The sequence below is a fragment of the Rhopalosiphum maidis genome, chromosome 4 (assembly GCF_003676215.2).
Source record: "Rhopalosiphum maidis isolate BTI-1 chromosome 4, ASM367621v3, whole genome shotgun sequence".
NCBI classification, from domain to species: domain Eukaryota; kingdom Metazoa; phylum Arthropoda; class Insecta; order Hemiptera; family Aphididae; genus Rhopalosiphum; species Rhopalosiphum maidis.
This window is the reverse complement of record NC_040880.1, coordinates 1,727,739-1,742,653: the sequence shown is the minus strand read 5'-3', so window position 1 is coordinate 1,742,653 and position 14,915 is coordinate 1,727,739. Positions and strand designations below refer to the sequence as shown.

General features: G+C 29.2%; 2 protein-coding genes across 2 annotated transcripts in view; one reads left to right on the top strand and one right to left on the bottom strand.

Moving 5' to 3' along the window:
* LOC113550325 (neurobeachin-like protein 2) overlaps positions 1 to 14,915 on the bottom strand; it is a 108,351-nt gene that overhangs the window by 50,348 nt on the left and 43,088 nt on the right. The window lies entirely within an intron of this gene.
* Positions 8,068 to 10,624, top strand: LOC113550333 (larval cuticle protein A2B-like). Its single transcript, XM_026952079.1, has 2 exons — positions 8,068 to 8,215; positions 9,667 to 10,624. The coding sequence occupies exons 1-2, from the start codon at positions 8,204 to 8,206 to the stop codon at positions 10,192 to 10,194; spliced, it is 540 nt and encodes a 179-aa protein (XP_026807880.1). The 5' UTR covers positions 8,068 to 8,203; the 3' UTR covers positions 10,195 to 10,624.

Below are 14,915 nucleotides of genomic sequence, written 5' to 3'. Positions count from 1 at the left end.
AAACAGAGCATAAGTACTACTATTGTAGTCGCGGTTATGCTGTATTGGCGTGATTCAGTGCTGCTAAAGTGCTTATCATGATTCAATGAAATACTTTTCATTATGATAATTACTATAAGGATTTGCTAACAGCAAATAATAATATAATATATAAACTATTGGTAAACGTCCACTCTCGCAAGCTCTATAATATAGGCCTTAGAGCAAATATTTCGTTATATATATTATTATAAACAATGGTAGATATGTATATATTATATATGTAGATACCTACATATATATAAAGCTTGTAATATTTCGATATTACAATTTAAACGACAAATATATATTATACTAAAACATTTAAAACTAAATAATATATTAATGCTTATACCAATAAAATAAAATGATCGTTTTATAAAAAACGCATACGTATTTTGTTAGTATGAGTTTGCAACCGATATCCAGGGACATTAAGAAATATGCTTTTGCAGGGTGTGGTACGCAATGTATATACAACGGTGGCACCGTTAAACTGGACCAACTCGTTATCCCGCCGCAATGCAGGTTTCTCCCTAATTCCATTTATAGGGCCGGCATAAGTATCTTAATTAGTCAACTATAACCAAGTGATTACGTGCATACGTGGGATTTATAAAAATGCAATCAACGCGATATAATAATGATTATACGTGTTATGAGTACATTTGAGAGAGAGAGAGAGAGAGAGACAATTTTAGCGTCGTAATTGCACAGTGTGGCTCTGCGGTTCAACGCGTGTGTTTATTTTTTCTACGGCTGTATTATAGGCTTTAACATATTATTGTGTGTATTATTATCAAGCCGAGACTCAATGTTTGTTTAAATATCGTACGTATAATACTAATATGTACCAAAAATATACTATATAACTGCAATGTACATACCTTATGCAGCTATAGTTTCATTTATGTATTAACATAAGCCTTATTTATTATAAAATTACTATGTTTTACCTGTTTTTGATTGCCTTTTGGGGGCGTAACCACTGTCTACAAGATCAAAGACTTTTCGGTGAGAAACCTCAAAAGTCATATACAAAAAAAACAACGTATGTTGCGCAATCGAACTTGTCTCGAACACGAAGGGTCGTGGTCATGTATACGTGGTGCTGTGTATTCATATGTAATATGTTCAATGACTTACCTGAAATGAAAATAAAAGATAATATTATTATTATATTGATTAGAATTTAAATTGCGTAAATGGTAGAGCACGTTCAGTAGATGATATGAACAGATTTATTCACGTGTACGAAAAATATAATATGAAACAATCCTATACGCTTGCTTACTGTATAGCGAAGGTGTGAAAAGAATAATATTATCTAGCTGTAGATACAGTGCAGTGGAACGCAACATAAAAACATATAATATTATTATTACGAAAGACTATGGGACCAAAAACTAAATAAATATTAAAAATATTTTGTGGTCTCTCGGGCGTCCCTGATATTATAATACATACAATATTATGTACACGAATAATTGTAAAAAACTAATTTAAGAGTTTAGAGAACAAACACGCTTAGTGAGAATGAACAATGATTATTAGACCTCGTGTGATACAAGTTCAATGGAATTATTAACTTAATAAATTATACGCTTTATACTTATTCAATTCTAAATAACCATAAAAATATAAATAATAATCATTAAAAAGAATTCACCACAATTAAAATTGTTTAATGAATTACCATGTGTATATAAGTATAAAATTGTATGTGATGATAAAAAGAATTTAATTCGTAGGAATTATCAATATAATACTTGTATAATACAGTATAATATCATCTTCCATTAATAGTTAAAATAATAACAACAACATGATCTCGACACGAATACCTTCAAAGCGTTACCAACATTGACCGTGTTACCTCATAAGTTTACCAAACTTGGCGTAAATAATATTCCGGTCAATACTAACACCTTATTTGAAAAAGACGGTCTCAATCAGCAAAATAATTCTTCGATAACGCGAGCGGGTTAAACGCGAATTTTATGCAATAGAAAATACACATTTCTTCGTAGAACGTGTCGAACGTGAAACGCATTACAATACTGCCTTTTTGTATAAATATTAGTTTAACTCTACAGACGAATTATATTTATCCGATTAAAATATAATACTAAAAAATATAGATTTTTTTTACACATGCACATTTATGCTATCATTTATATAAACTATATTTTTTACCATTAATAAACTATAATAATACTGTTTTTAATATAATCTGTTATCAACCGGATAAAAAGAGACTGATCAGTAATCATATAGATGCAAATAGTTATTAGGTATATTGAATTGTATATATATTTTTAATGGATATCTATCATTAACGCTTCGATCATATTATATTGGTTACAATTTTACATTCATAAAATCTCACGGACTTAATTTATCACTACGCCGAATTTTGTATTACCTACCTATTTAATAACTAAACTAGCAGTAGCTATATTATACGTATTTGTTTTTACGCAAGTTCGGTGGCGCGGGTATTCAACTGAGCATAAGTACCTACCAAATAAACAATAAATTCCACCAGTTCGACTAAATTTAATTAGGCCTAAATCAGAAAATTTTGTCTTACGATAGATGCCCTCGACCGCTGTGCGCATCGTGTGTGAAGAATGTACAGCCGCGTGTTTGTACTGAGTATAATATGTTATTATTCGTTTGGTATCTCGACAACCACACTCCTATACGTGTAATGAAATTCGTGTACATAATATATTATTATACAGTAGTAAGTGTATATACAATTTTGTCGATGAACATTCGCAAACTATTGGAAGGACATACTGTGGTTCTGCGAATTGAGCTCCACTGACATTTGCATATATTTCGGGGTCGTATTAAGCCAAATTTTCATAGAGATTATGTAATAATAAGTTTTCCATCAGAATATTCGTATAAAGATTTAAAGATTTTCCCGTCTACAGCCAAACAATCATTGTAATAATTACAATGTATTGTTAGTTCACTCTGCCTTCCTCCCCTCAACTTCCCAAATTGTGTTCATCTCCTAATGTCTGTTAAAGGTCTTACATCCCTCAAAGCTACGTTGCCTTAATAATATACATAGTAGCCTGCATATTTTTCAAACAATTTTAAACTGATTCGCGCCCGCGACTATAATTCGCTAATAGCAAATACATTGTAGATTTTGAATATACTTTTAAAAATTATATTTATGTAAACCATTTTTACTTTAAGCAACAGCAGCGTATATAATAAGAATGCTGTATTTCCATATACGAATAACGAACTTATTTGTTATAAATTATAATATTTGTACATACTACACGTACACACGTAATATAGCATCATATTGCATAACGTATAGTATATGTATATAGTATAATACCTATACTTCTAAAGTCAACTGATTTTTTTGCACAGTGCATAACGTCGTTTTTAATTTATCGACTAACACTAATCCAATTTAAATAAAATTACTAGTAGTAGAAAATACCAATAGAAAATATTAAAGTAATTTCTTAGGCATAGTTATAGACGTATTAACAGAATATTTGATTTTTATAATGTTCTTTGTATTGTCTGTTAAGACCTAGGTTAGGACAATATCGTCTACTAATTATTAATACTTTTTAAGTTATTTCCTAAATTACATCATTAACAATAATATATATATATTTTATAAAATAAAAATATTTAATGTCTGTATTTTTATTTTTTTATACATTGTGAAAAAGAGCAAAGAGTGAGAGGAAGAATTTGAATACCACTGTACCCTCTCATGTGTATACATACAAGTTATTACTTATATAGCTATTATACATTTTTTCGTTGATTTATACAAGCAAAAATAACAGAAAAAAAGGGTAAAATCGTTTATCGTTGAAAGGGATAATATTTTTTGCAACAATCTTATTTTTATTCTGATTCGTGTGAGAATTTGCCGATCCGCTGTCTGCACGGAAATGCGTGCAGCAGCAGATCGTATTTCAAAACGACAACGCGTTTGTGTCCGGTTCAGGGCCAATCGTGAACGTCAAAGCGTTTAACGCACCGCCCGCATAATATAACAACGATGTCGATAAATAAATTATACAGGGTGATTCATCAAACATGCTTACGCCCTTTTTATTCTTCAATATTGATTATGTTCAAAATATGATTTTTTAAATTTTTAGATATACTCACTTAAAGATCATATTTTTACATTTTTGAGATTTTTTGTACTACTCAAGGAGTGTCCTGTGGAAATACAAAATTTTATTTTTCAAACGAGAACCCTCCTTTTAAACAGTAAATTATTTAGTGGATAATATTTTTCAAAATATTGAGGTATAAAAATAAAAATTCAAGCTAATAGTTTTTGAGTTATTTAACTTTGTATACTAAGGATAATTAGTTCATGATAATGGGTTTAGCTGATAGGATAATTATAACTACTCGTTCTAATTTTTAATAAGTTACATCGATATTTTAAAAAACTATACAATAAAAAGGGGATTCTTATTTGAAAAAACAAAAGTTTGTATCGCTACAGGACACTCGTTAAGTAGAATAGAAAATGTCAAGAATTTTAAAATATGTTCTTTAAGTATATTTAAAAATTGCAAACACAGAATTTGAAAAAATCAATCAATAATGAAAAAAATTGGGGGTGAGCATGTATGGTAATCACCCTGTATATTATATGTTATAGTCAGCGTAAAACATCTCGACTGGAGCTACTACAGCGATCACGCTTGAAAATCCATAATGTAGTAACACGTCCCCGAGATATATACAATAATAATAATAATAATAATAATATTAGTATAATAATCGTTATTATATCCCATATTGTTCACGGGAATCGAAAATATCTATAATTATTATTTATTATTATTAATAATTTTTTGTATTGTACGTACACGTATATATTATATGTACGATTCGGACAACGGAAAAGGTCACTCGACATATTATTTAATGTTATATATATTATACCATATTATAGATTTAAATGTGCGTGTCGCAATATAATCACGAGATTAATTCCTCCGGACCACATACTCGACATAATAATAATAATTGTTGATGGTGCGTATTTTCTTAATGTCTCGTGTATATAATATCGAGAAACGTCGTTCGATGTTTTATATGTATTTTTTTGCTCTGTCCAAGAATAACAACGGTTTCCATACTATATACGATATTATCATGTCCTCGACGTTATAAGAGTAGACGACCATTGTACTACATGATGGTATTGTTATTGTATAGGTACCTACTACGTCAACGTTAATTTAGTTTCTTGTTGAAAAATAATCCGACGTTATATATACCTAATATATGCTTTCAAAATATTATAAATGTCCATGTAGTATAACATACACCGTCTACTACAATCGCTATCGATACATGTATTACCTACTAACTGTAGTCGAAATTTCTGAATTAAATTTACCTAAAATTAAAAATAATATCAACATTTTCTAACTAATTTAATTATATAACACGTTTATAATAATATTATCATTTTAGATAAATAGCTTGAAATTTTTATCGTTAGATTTCACGAGAGATTAACGAGATATGAAAATCGGATTGTTTAGAGAAAAATATTATTTATGTACACGATGAAATATTATGGTGCTGTTCGTTCTATTTTGTTTATATTTTGCATTTCTAATGTGATTAATTGATAAATATAATGATTCAGCTGACCTTAGGTAAATATAAATAATTTAAGTGAAATAAAAAAAAAATACATGCATGTAGGTTAATTAAAACAATGGTATGGTAAAATGTAAAACTATGTACCTATGTATTATGTATATTTACATAACTAGACTATAATTTCAACCAAAATAAATACGTAGGTATATAACTCTCAGTTACTCGTATGTAAACCCAGAATAAAATATTTAGGTGTTTCAAATATTATTTATTATTAATTATTACTATGTAACAACGTAATTCAAAAATCATGATATACCTACAATAAGCACATGTATAAAATAGTAAGAGACTTTAACGCACTAGTACATAAAAAATAATAATAATAGTATATATTATGTATAATATAAAAAAAACAACTAAAAGTTTATTAAAATATTGTTTAATCTACATTTATTTTTCTTGAATGAAAATAGTCACGATTCAACAAATGCTTAAAATCGACTTTTTTACGTTTTAAAATTTGATTTTGGATAAGCGAAAGGAATTTGGAGTTGGGTTAGATAATATTTACAAACATAATAAAATACTAAATGAATTAATAAAAAATATATAAAAAATATCGCGTTTTTACGTATAAAATTGAACAACACGTGGACCAGAAATTACAATGGGTAATAATTTTGTTTATTTAATATATAATAATAAATCTCGAGTGTTTATGCACATGCTTTGTGTTGTATGTTGCGTGAAAAATGGAAATACTACGGTTTTAAACACATGCAATATAAAGTATTATCTATATTATAAATATAAATATTGCCTAATATTTTCTGAAAAACAAACTTTATGATAATTGATAATTAATCTGAATGTCACCAATAATATCTTCTCTCGCATTACACTTATACTATAGTAAACTAAAATAGATTATGTAACACATAATAAATATATTTATTTTCTACATATAGAAAATAATAATAAACGAGTATAATAATATAGAATAATGGAATATAAAAATAATACATAGCCTCAACACCAGACTGAGGAAAAAGTCAAAATTGAAAAAAAAGGTGTTAAAAATTAACCAAACAAGAATATAGACACTATTGAATTTATATTTAATCCTAAATTACGAACATGGTCACGCGCGGAAATGCGTACAACCATAATCATTATTAAAATATTAATATAATAATATACCAACGTTTTTGTCCTATATTTTTCTAATACACGAATGTACAGGGAGCTGAAATCTATATTATGTTAAACAATAAAACTTTAGAACGTATAACAGAAATTATTTTACAAGAATTATGTATATATTAATCATAAATTAAGATAAATATCAAATTAACTTCTTCATTTTATAATTCGTTTTGTCGGAAAACACCGAGTTGAGCACATTAATCTAATGACAGATAGTAATTTTTGTTTTATTGATAATTGTCATGATTAAAAACGTTTACGAAAAAATTAGTATTGCAAGGTAATGTCTAGAATAGAATCACTATGTTATAGCTTGAATGATAAAAATATGTTTGAAGTAAAACAGCCTAAGCGGGGATTGCAATTTGACCATCCATGCGTGTTTCCACTAAACACGTTAAGTACGCACTCCCAATTTCGATTGTGTATCAATATACTTATTGTAAGTTAATGTGACCAAGTCAAATTTTTTCTACCACACAGTTTTCGTTTGAGCCAAAACCTTTACATAATAATGATGTTGGTACTATACGATTATGCTTATTATATTATAATATGTGATACGTTATATATATATGATAATATATTATTAATATTATTATACAAAACTATTATGGGTATTAGACTAGGCGCGTGTTATAAAAGACACGCCAGAAAATGGGGTCGTATTTGCCAGCGTTTCATCGACCAGGACGTCCTCTGTGCAAGAACGGTATTATACTGCGATACAATGTAAATAATAATATAATATTATAATTATTCTCGAAGGCGCACGCCGGAAAAATCGGCGTTAAAACAGTTACGACAACAATACGACATGACAACCTCTAGAAGGAAAGAAAACCTACTTGGGGGATGAGAGCACGCAGCCGACTGTATTATAAAACATAATATAATATACCTCCTATACGTCGTACATCGCGCCCAGAGAGGAGGCCACGGTCGTCTGCGCACCGCCTTGGTGTGAAAGGTCGTGAAATATAATGCAATACATATTATAAGGACCGCCGCCCGTTTCCCGTCATATAATAATAATAATAATAATAACAAAAATATTATTATTATTATTATTACTACTATAGTTTTAAGGAGGTATCGTCGTCGTCATAGGCCCCCGGGGGGCCAGCTATGAATTTTCCCCACATAGGCGCGCGTGCGATAACGTCAGGGAGTGGTCTCGGAAGGTTCATAGCGATTTCAACGTGTATAAAAAGACCACCCGTCCACGGATCCAGCATCACACCCGTCCGGACTCCAGAGCCATCACCGCATCGAACGTTGTTCGTATATTTTACCATTTATAATTCCTCGTCTCAAATCACTTCACTCAGCGATCATTATGGCTTTCAGAGTAAGTACACATACCTAGTGATATAATATATACATTAAGTAATTTAGTATAGGCATATGCATACACTAAAAATAAAACTGGTATACTACTCTGATGTATAGAATTTTATCGAATCGGAGTCACGTTGACTCAAAATCGCGACTGTTGGTCCTTAAAAATGAGTATAAATCAATGTATTTGTTCAAGTTATAACAACACATTGCATCGTAATAAATTACATAAATATTATCACTTCTACGGTACGTTTCTCGCAGCAGTTCACCACTTACATCGCAAAATATTCGTTTATTTATTTATTTAAATTTTTAATTCGTTTGAAGAAGACTCAGTTAAAACGATGACCAACCGATTTTCTCGGATGACGACGTTATCGCGGATTATCGAGTTCACATGTTATATATTATACTGTAGAGAGATTCTTAAAGATGATCATTAATAATTTTAGTATGATAAAAATATTTTTCTTCTAATATATGTCAAAATTATCGGTAAAAAATCGTGTCCTAATTTTAATAATATATTTCAATTAATGAAGCATTTTAAATTCACCAGGTATAATAAAAGGTGGTGAACACTAAGCACTCATGCATAGTTTACATAAAAAACTATACAATACTAAAATATGTATAAATTTAAAAAAAAAAAAAAAAAAACCGTTTTTAATAACATTTATATAAATAGATTTCTTAAGAATCTGGAAAGATTTATAGATTTGTTTTATAATTCATATAGATTCACTATAGGGTAGCTCTCACGTAAATTGTGTTCCGATATACAAAAATTGAATATTTTTATTGTTGTTTATTTATATGGGGCTATAATTTATTGCATATAATATAATAGTTGTAACGGTTGAATATAATATTGTTTACATTGTATTTGATTTGATCATGAAGGCCAATAAAGCTATTCTTTATTAATGTAGAATTGGGTAACAGCAATTATAATATATTAGAGGTAGGAAGGCGCAGTAAGTTTATATACCAAAAAGATACTCAACTTATTTTGACAAAAAAAAAATTTAGAATATTTCAACTGAAACAAACTGGTAACGGTAGTTGATAGTCTGATAGACTGTGACCAATGCAGATACTATTTTAGTCGGGGTTACACCTATCCTATATACAAGTTTTTGACCCATTAACATCAAATTTATACATATTGTTGCGATTCCCGACGGTTCGTAAGAATATTAGAATAGAATAATCATGGCAATCAGCTAGTATAAAAAATAAAAAGTGTATTCCTGAGGACTGTGGAATTGAAGAATACTCGAACGATATTGACGATTTAAAGAAGGATTATATATTAAAATAGATTGAACCGGTTATTTTAGGAGTAGCTTTCTCGAATGATGTTCAAATCATAACCGCGCGTTCGTTTATTCCTGCAAGCAATATAGTTGGTTCACATAAGAAAAAAAACCCTTCTCATAATATATTATTTTTCAGTTCGCAGTATTTACATCCGTCCTGGCGGCAGTAGCTCACGGTTCTCCCGTGTACGCACCCTACGCGGCCTCCCCCTACGAGGTCGCCCCATACTCGCCTGCCCTGTACGCGCCGGTTCCGTACTACGCGGCGGCGGCCAAGTCGTACGACGCCGACTACGACCCGAACCCGTCGTACTCGTATGCGTATGACGTGCACGACCAGTTGACAGGCGACTCCAAGAGCCAGCACGAGAGCAGACAGGGCGACGTGGTTCACGGTTCGTACAGCTTGGTGGACCCGGACGGCACCAGACGGACGGTCGACTACACGGCGGACCCGCATAACGGTTTCAACGCGGTCGTCACCAAGGAACCGCTCGTCAAGGGTTACGCGGCCGCGCCCGCCCGCGCCGCATATCCAGTCAAGTCGTACGCGCCCGCGCCCGCCGTCTACCCCGCGACCGTCAACGCTTATGCGCCCATCTATCCGGCCGTCAAGGCGTACGCGCCGTCACCGTACCACGCCGTGTACCCGGCTTATCACTGAGACGGCGTTGTTCACGTGACCGCGTCATCACCGCACCGCACACCGAACCAGATTTACACTGCACTATATTCGTATTATATCCTTTAAGGGTAGTACTGCTGCACACGCCGCCGTCGTATAGTGAAAATCATATTATCAACATCACTGCGGCGTGTGACGCGGCGGCAATAGATTTGAACGGAAACATTTTTTCGTTTTTGTCCTATTTATGACAACTACTATAATATATACATTTATAAGATCTTAAACTTAATTTTTTTACTTTCATATAAATGTTCTATAATGTAACGCAGTACCTACCTACTTAGTTTCATCACTTATTGTTTCTATATAATAAATATGCGTATACATTAAATACGGATTACAGTATTATACTGTTGTGCGTTACTATTTATACTTTGTTAATATAATACTGTATTTTTCATACAAATATCTGTGTCTATTTTTTCGTCAACAATCGGGCTGCTGCAGAAGAATATGATTTACAATCGAATGTAAGATTACAGAAACACAATTTCTAAAAAATAATAAATATCACATACGCAAAAACACGAAACATAATAGTGAAAACAATTATTTCAAAGAATAGTGTATTATAATATCATTATTTATTATGAAGGATTCTTGTCCATCATATTACGTGCATTGAATAAAACAGAGAAGCGAGTTGTGTACGCGCATAATAGCTACAAGATGTACCTAGTCTTGGAAGGATCTAGTAGATCGATTTAAGATTATAAGATACAGAAAATCAGAAAAAAAACAAGTAAACCTATAATTCAGGAATGAGGAGGCTTTAGGTCCATCTTTAGATCCTTATAATGGCTATAATTTTTAAATCTACATAATTCGGGTTAGGAATTTGTTGCACTTATAATTATCGAAGTATGTAGTAAAAATCATCAAAATAAGTTCAAAAATATGCAACTAATTTTTAATTTTGTTTTTGAAAACACATAAAGCAAATTCTATTTACAACAATAAAAATTTAAAAATTAGATAGGTACATAGCCGTGATTAACGAACACGTACAGTAATTTACAAAATTGTTGTAAAATTTGTTCAGGATCAATTTTTAAATCTTTTTCAATACTTAGTAAGGATAAATTACTGAAAAGATCTTGATCTATTATAGATCTCAACTAGCATTTATTCGCCTCATGGCATACAATGCATGCTCAGATATTGCAGAAGAAATTGACAATATATTGGCGACTTGAACCATTTTATTCAAGTTTGAACAATTAGTTTGAAGAAATATTCCTGTATGACATTAAAATTTAGCTGAGCGATGTCAAAAATATTTGTTATTACGTTAATATAAACCAAATAATTATTGTACATTGAATTTAAAAATGTATAAAATATTTTTTTGTTTTAGGGGGCTAAGCCTCCAAAGCTTCTCCCATAGTTGCGATTATGCACGTACTAATTTTCATTTCGTCATACGATTTAGAATCTAGATGTCATTTTAGGTTTTACTACAATAATACAATTGTCTATATTGTCAATAACATGCAAGGTTGGTTCTTAAGCGACAAAGAAACTATCGTAAACAAACGTACGAGTCAGATACGACCTTAATTTAATAAAAAAATATGTTTTTGAACATTTTCCAAATATATTTTTCCCGGCACTTTTACGTACATACAAATTTCAAAAATGTAGATATGTACAAATATGTTAAAGAATAAATATTGCTCAAATATGCACTTTTCCAAAAATATACAAATTTAAACTTAATATTTAGTTTCGCCATTTCATAAAACAAATTTATAACAAATCTAGAATAATCTACAACCACTACAAAAAAAAAAAGCAAATGCAAGAAGTCCTGGACCTTATTCACAATAATAACATATTCAAATTGATTGCCAAAGAATATTTTAAATCAAAAGTAGGGTTAAAAAAAATTAATAAAAATAATTAATTACCTATATTAATATACTTTTCGAGATATCATTAGTACAAATTTTTCAACCACTTAAAAAAAATGAATGATCTAAGTATATAATTTTTAATACTTAAAAGAATAAGACCTTATAGACAACTTTGTATCACCCAAGTTCTTAATCTATATTTTCACTTTTATGCATTAATTTCACCATAGGTATTGATTTATAAAAATATCAATGGTTGATCATTTTTATTCAAGTTATGATTTTAATTTCTAGGTATTGGAAATTCTAATTTATATTAGAATTGTAATTATATTTAAATAATTAAATGGAAAAAATCGCTTCATATGGAGACTCTCATTTTGTTGTGGATTGGGCATCCGTGCTCCTTGGATTTCCCCAAAATCATGGCCCTCATTTTATTCTCTTGAGTTTTATACTTATTTCAAATTATGTAAACCTTATTTAACATGGGAGTATAGAAGTTGTATTGATAAATCAAAAAAAATATTATTATTATAAATATTTGTCAATTTCATAAAAAGGAAGGAAGTTGGAATATAACATTCAATAGTTATTTCTGTCCATTGAGATCAAACACATCTAAATATTTTAAACGAATTATTGTTACCTTCTGGCATATCCAACCAAAAATCAATATTATATAATTTATTAATAATTATTACACAGCATTAAAATTATTTATACGTTAATACTCGACGAAATACCTCAACCTTTCACGTTAAGCCAATATTATATTATTTGCAATGTACACACATATTTAATATTATTTTTATAGATAGTCACGTTCAGAATTTTCATTGATAAACATTAATATCTATATATTTACTTAACCGGATAGCCGGAATAAGAGTAAAATTATAATAATTATCGATATTTGGTTAACACCGTTTGTATTGTCTGCATATTTTATTAATGAATCAATTATCAAATAATAAAACAACTTACATACAAAACGCAGTAAATAAATAGGTAAAACAATCAAAAAACATAAGTATAACTGTCTTTAAGTGAAAAAAAATGTATAAACACTTCTAATATTTACACATAACTATAATAATAATGGCTTATCCTCTAGGAATTGTAGAATTAAATACGTATTTATGTAAAACAGTAAAAATATTGTTAGCCATCTATCTATGATTTGGTCGAGCAACACTCAATGGAAATTTTAGCGCTTAATAACCATAAAAAAATATTTATAGTTAATGTATATTTTAATTTCTATCAAAAATAAATTCAATTTTAAAAATTTATAAAATGTTGGGTTTTAGTTTATATAATATTTATTTTATTTAGTTAGTTCGTTTCACATAAAAAAGTGCATTTTGATTTTCTATAATAACTGTCCATTTTAATTTTGAATTTGATGAAAAATAATAGCCCACCAGTACCTAGTAAGACATATTTTACATTGTTTAAGTTTTAATTCTACCATACATTTGCACATTAATAAATTATAAAACTATTTTGAAAAACGGCGTTTATTGTATGCAATATAAATACATTTAAATAATTGTGTATATTTACGAGGAAAACGCCTAACATTCTAAAAAAATACCAATAATTATAACAATTAATTAAGAGAGTAAATAATATAACGTTAGTAAATTTAAACTATATAAAAATGTATTCAAATTTATAAAAGTTAAGCAAATCTTTATAAGTATAAATATTAAAAAATGAATAATGATAATTGGTAAGGTTGTATATTTATTAATTATTATTTATCATCCGTCATATTTATAACTTAGATAATAATATTTTATACTGAAAAGTACAAAAAAATATTTTAAATGAAAATAAATATTATATTTTAACATGACATATTAAATTGTATTAAACAATTACAAGGAGTTTTTTTATCACGATTAAAAATTATTACCATGCACTTATATTGCATATAACGAACGCCGTATAAAAATAACATTACATATTATGTTTGAGTCGGTATATAACTGTTGACCATTCTAGATTTATGATATTTTTGAAGGTTAATATTCAATAACAAGATAATATTTTTAATTATAGATATCAATAGAGTTGTAATTTGTATTCATTTTAAATCTAATTTCAATAGTTTTCAAAAATTCTATTTATTATTAAAAATGCATAATTAATAGAGAATCTGTAACTTTTAACGTAAAATAAATAATTTAATTTTAGTTTTATTTGAAAAAAAAAAAAATTTTAATTTCTGAGACTATGTCAATAGAATAGAATATTATCTTCACTTCGTCTTTATCTATCTAAACTTATTTTATAAATAGGTGAAATTATATATTTTTTCGTATGTTGGAAGTAACTTCTAGAATTATTGAACCTATTTCAAATATTTTTTCAAAAATAGGAAACAAATAAGTGTGTAATATAGTATTTATAAGTGTAATGAAACAAAACTCTTAGTAAAAGACTAGTAAGATAATTTAACCGTAGCGACTAATTCTCACTGGGCCATCAGCCAGACAACTGGTGCACATTCCACGTATTCTAATGATACCGATGAATTTTCGTATATCTTTTAAACGTTTGCAGTTTCTGGTATAAATTGTAGTTGCCTCCACTATAAACAAGTCGTCTTAGATACACACATTCTCTCTGGTGAGTATTAAATTGAAAAAGAAGTACTTTTTCCGCGAAAATTCTATGTCGGGTAGGTAATCTCGAATGAAGCTTTATTGATAACCAATATATTTTTCTACAGGAAAATAATATAACTTCAAACATAGTATATAGATTATTTTACTTACTGATATTTGTTTAAAAACAAATAAGCAACAATTTGAGAAAATAGTTACATGC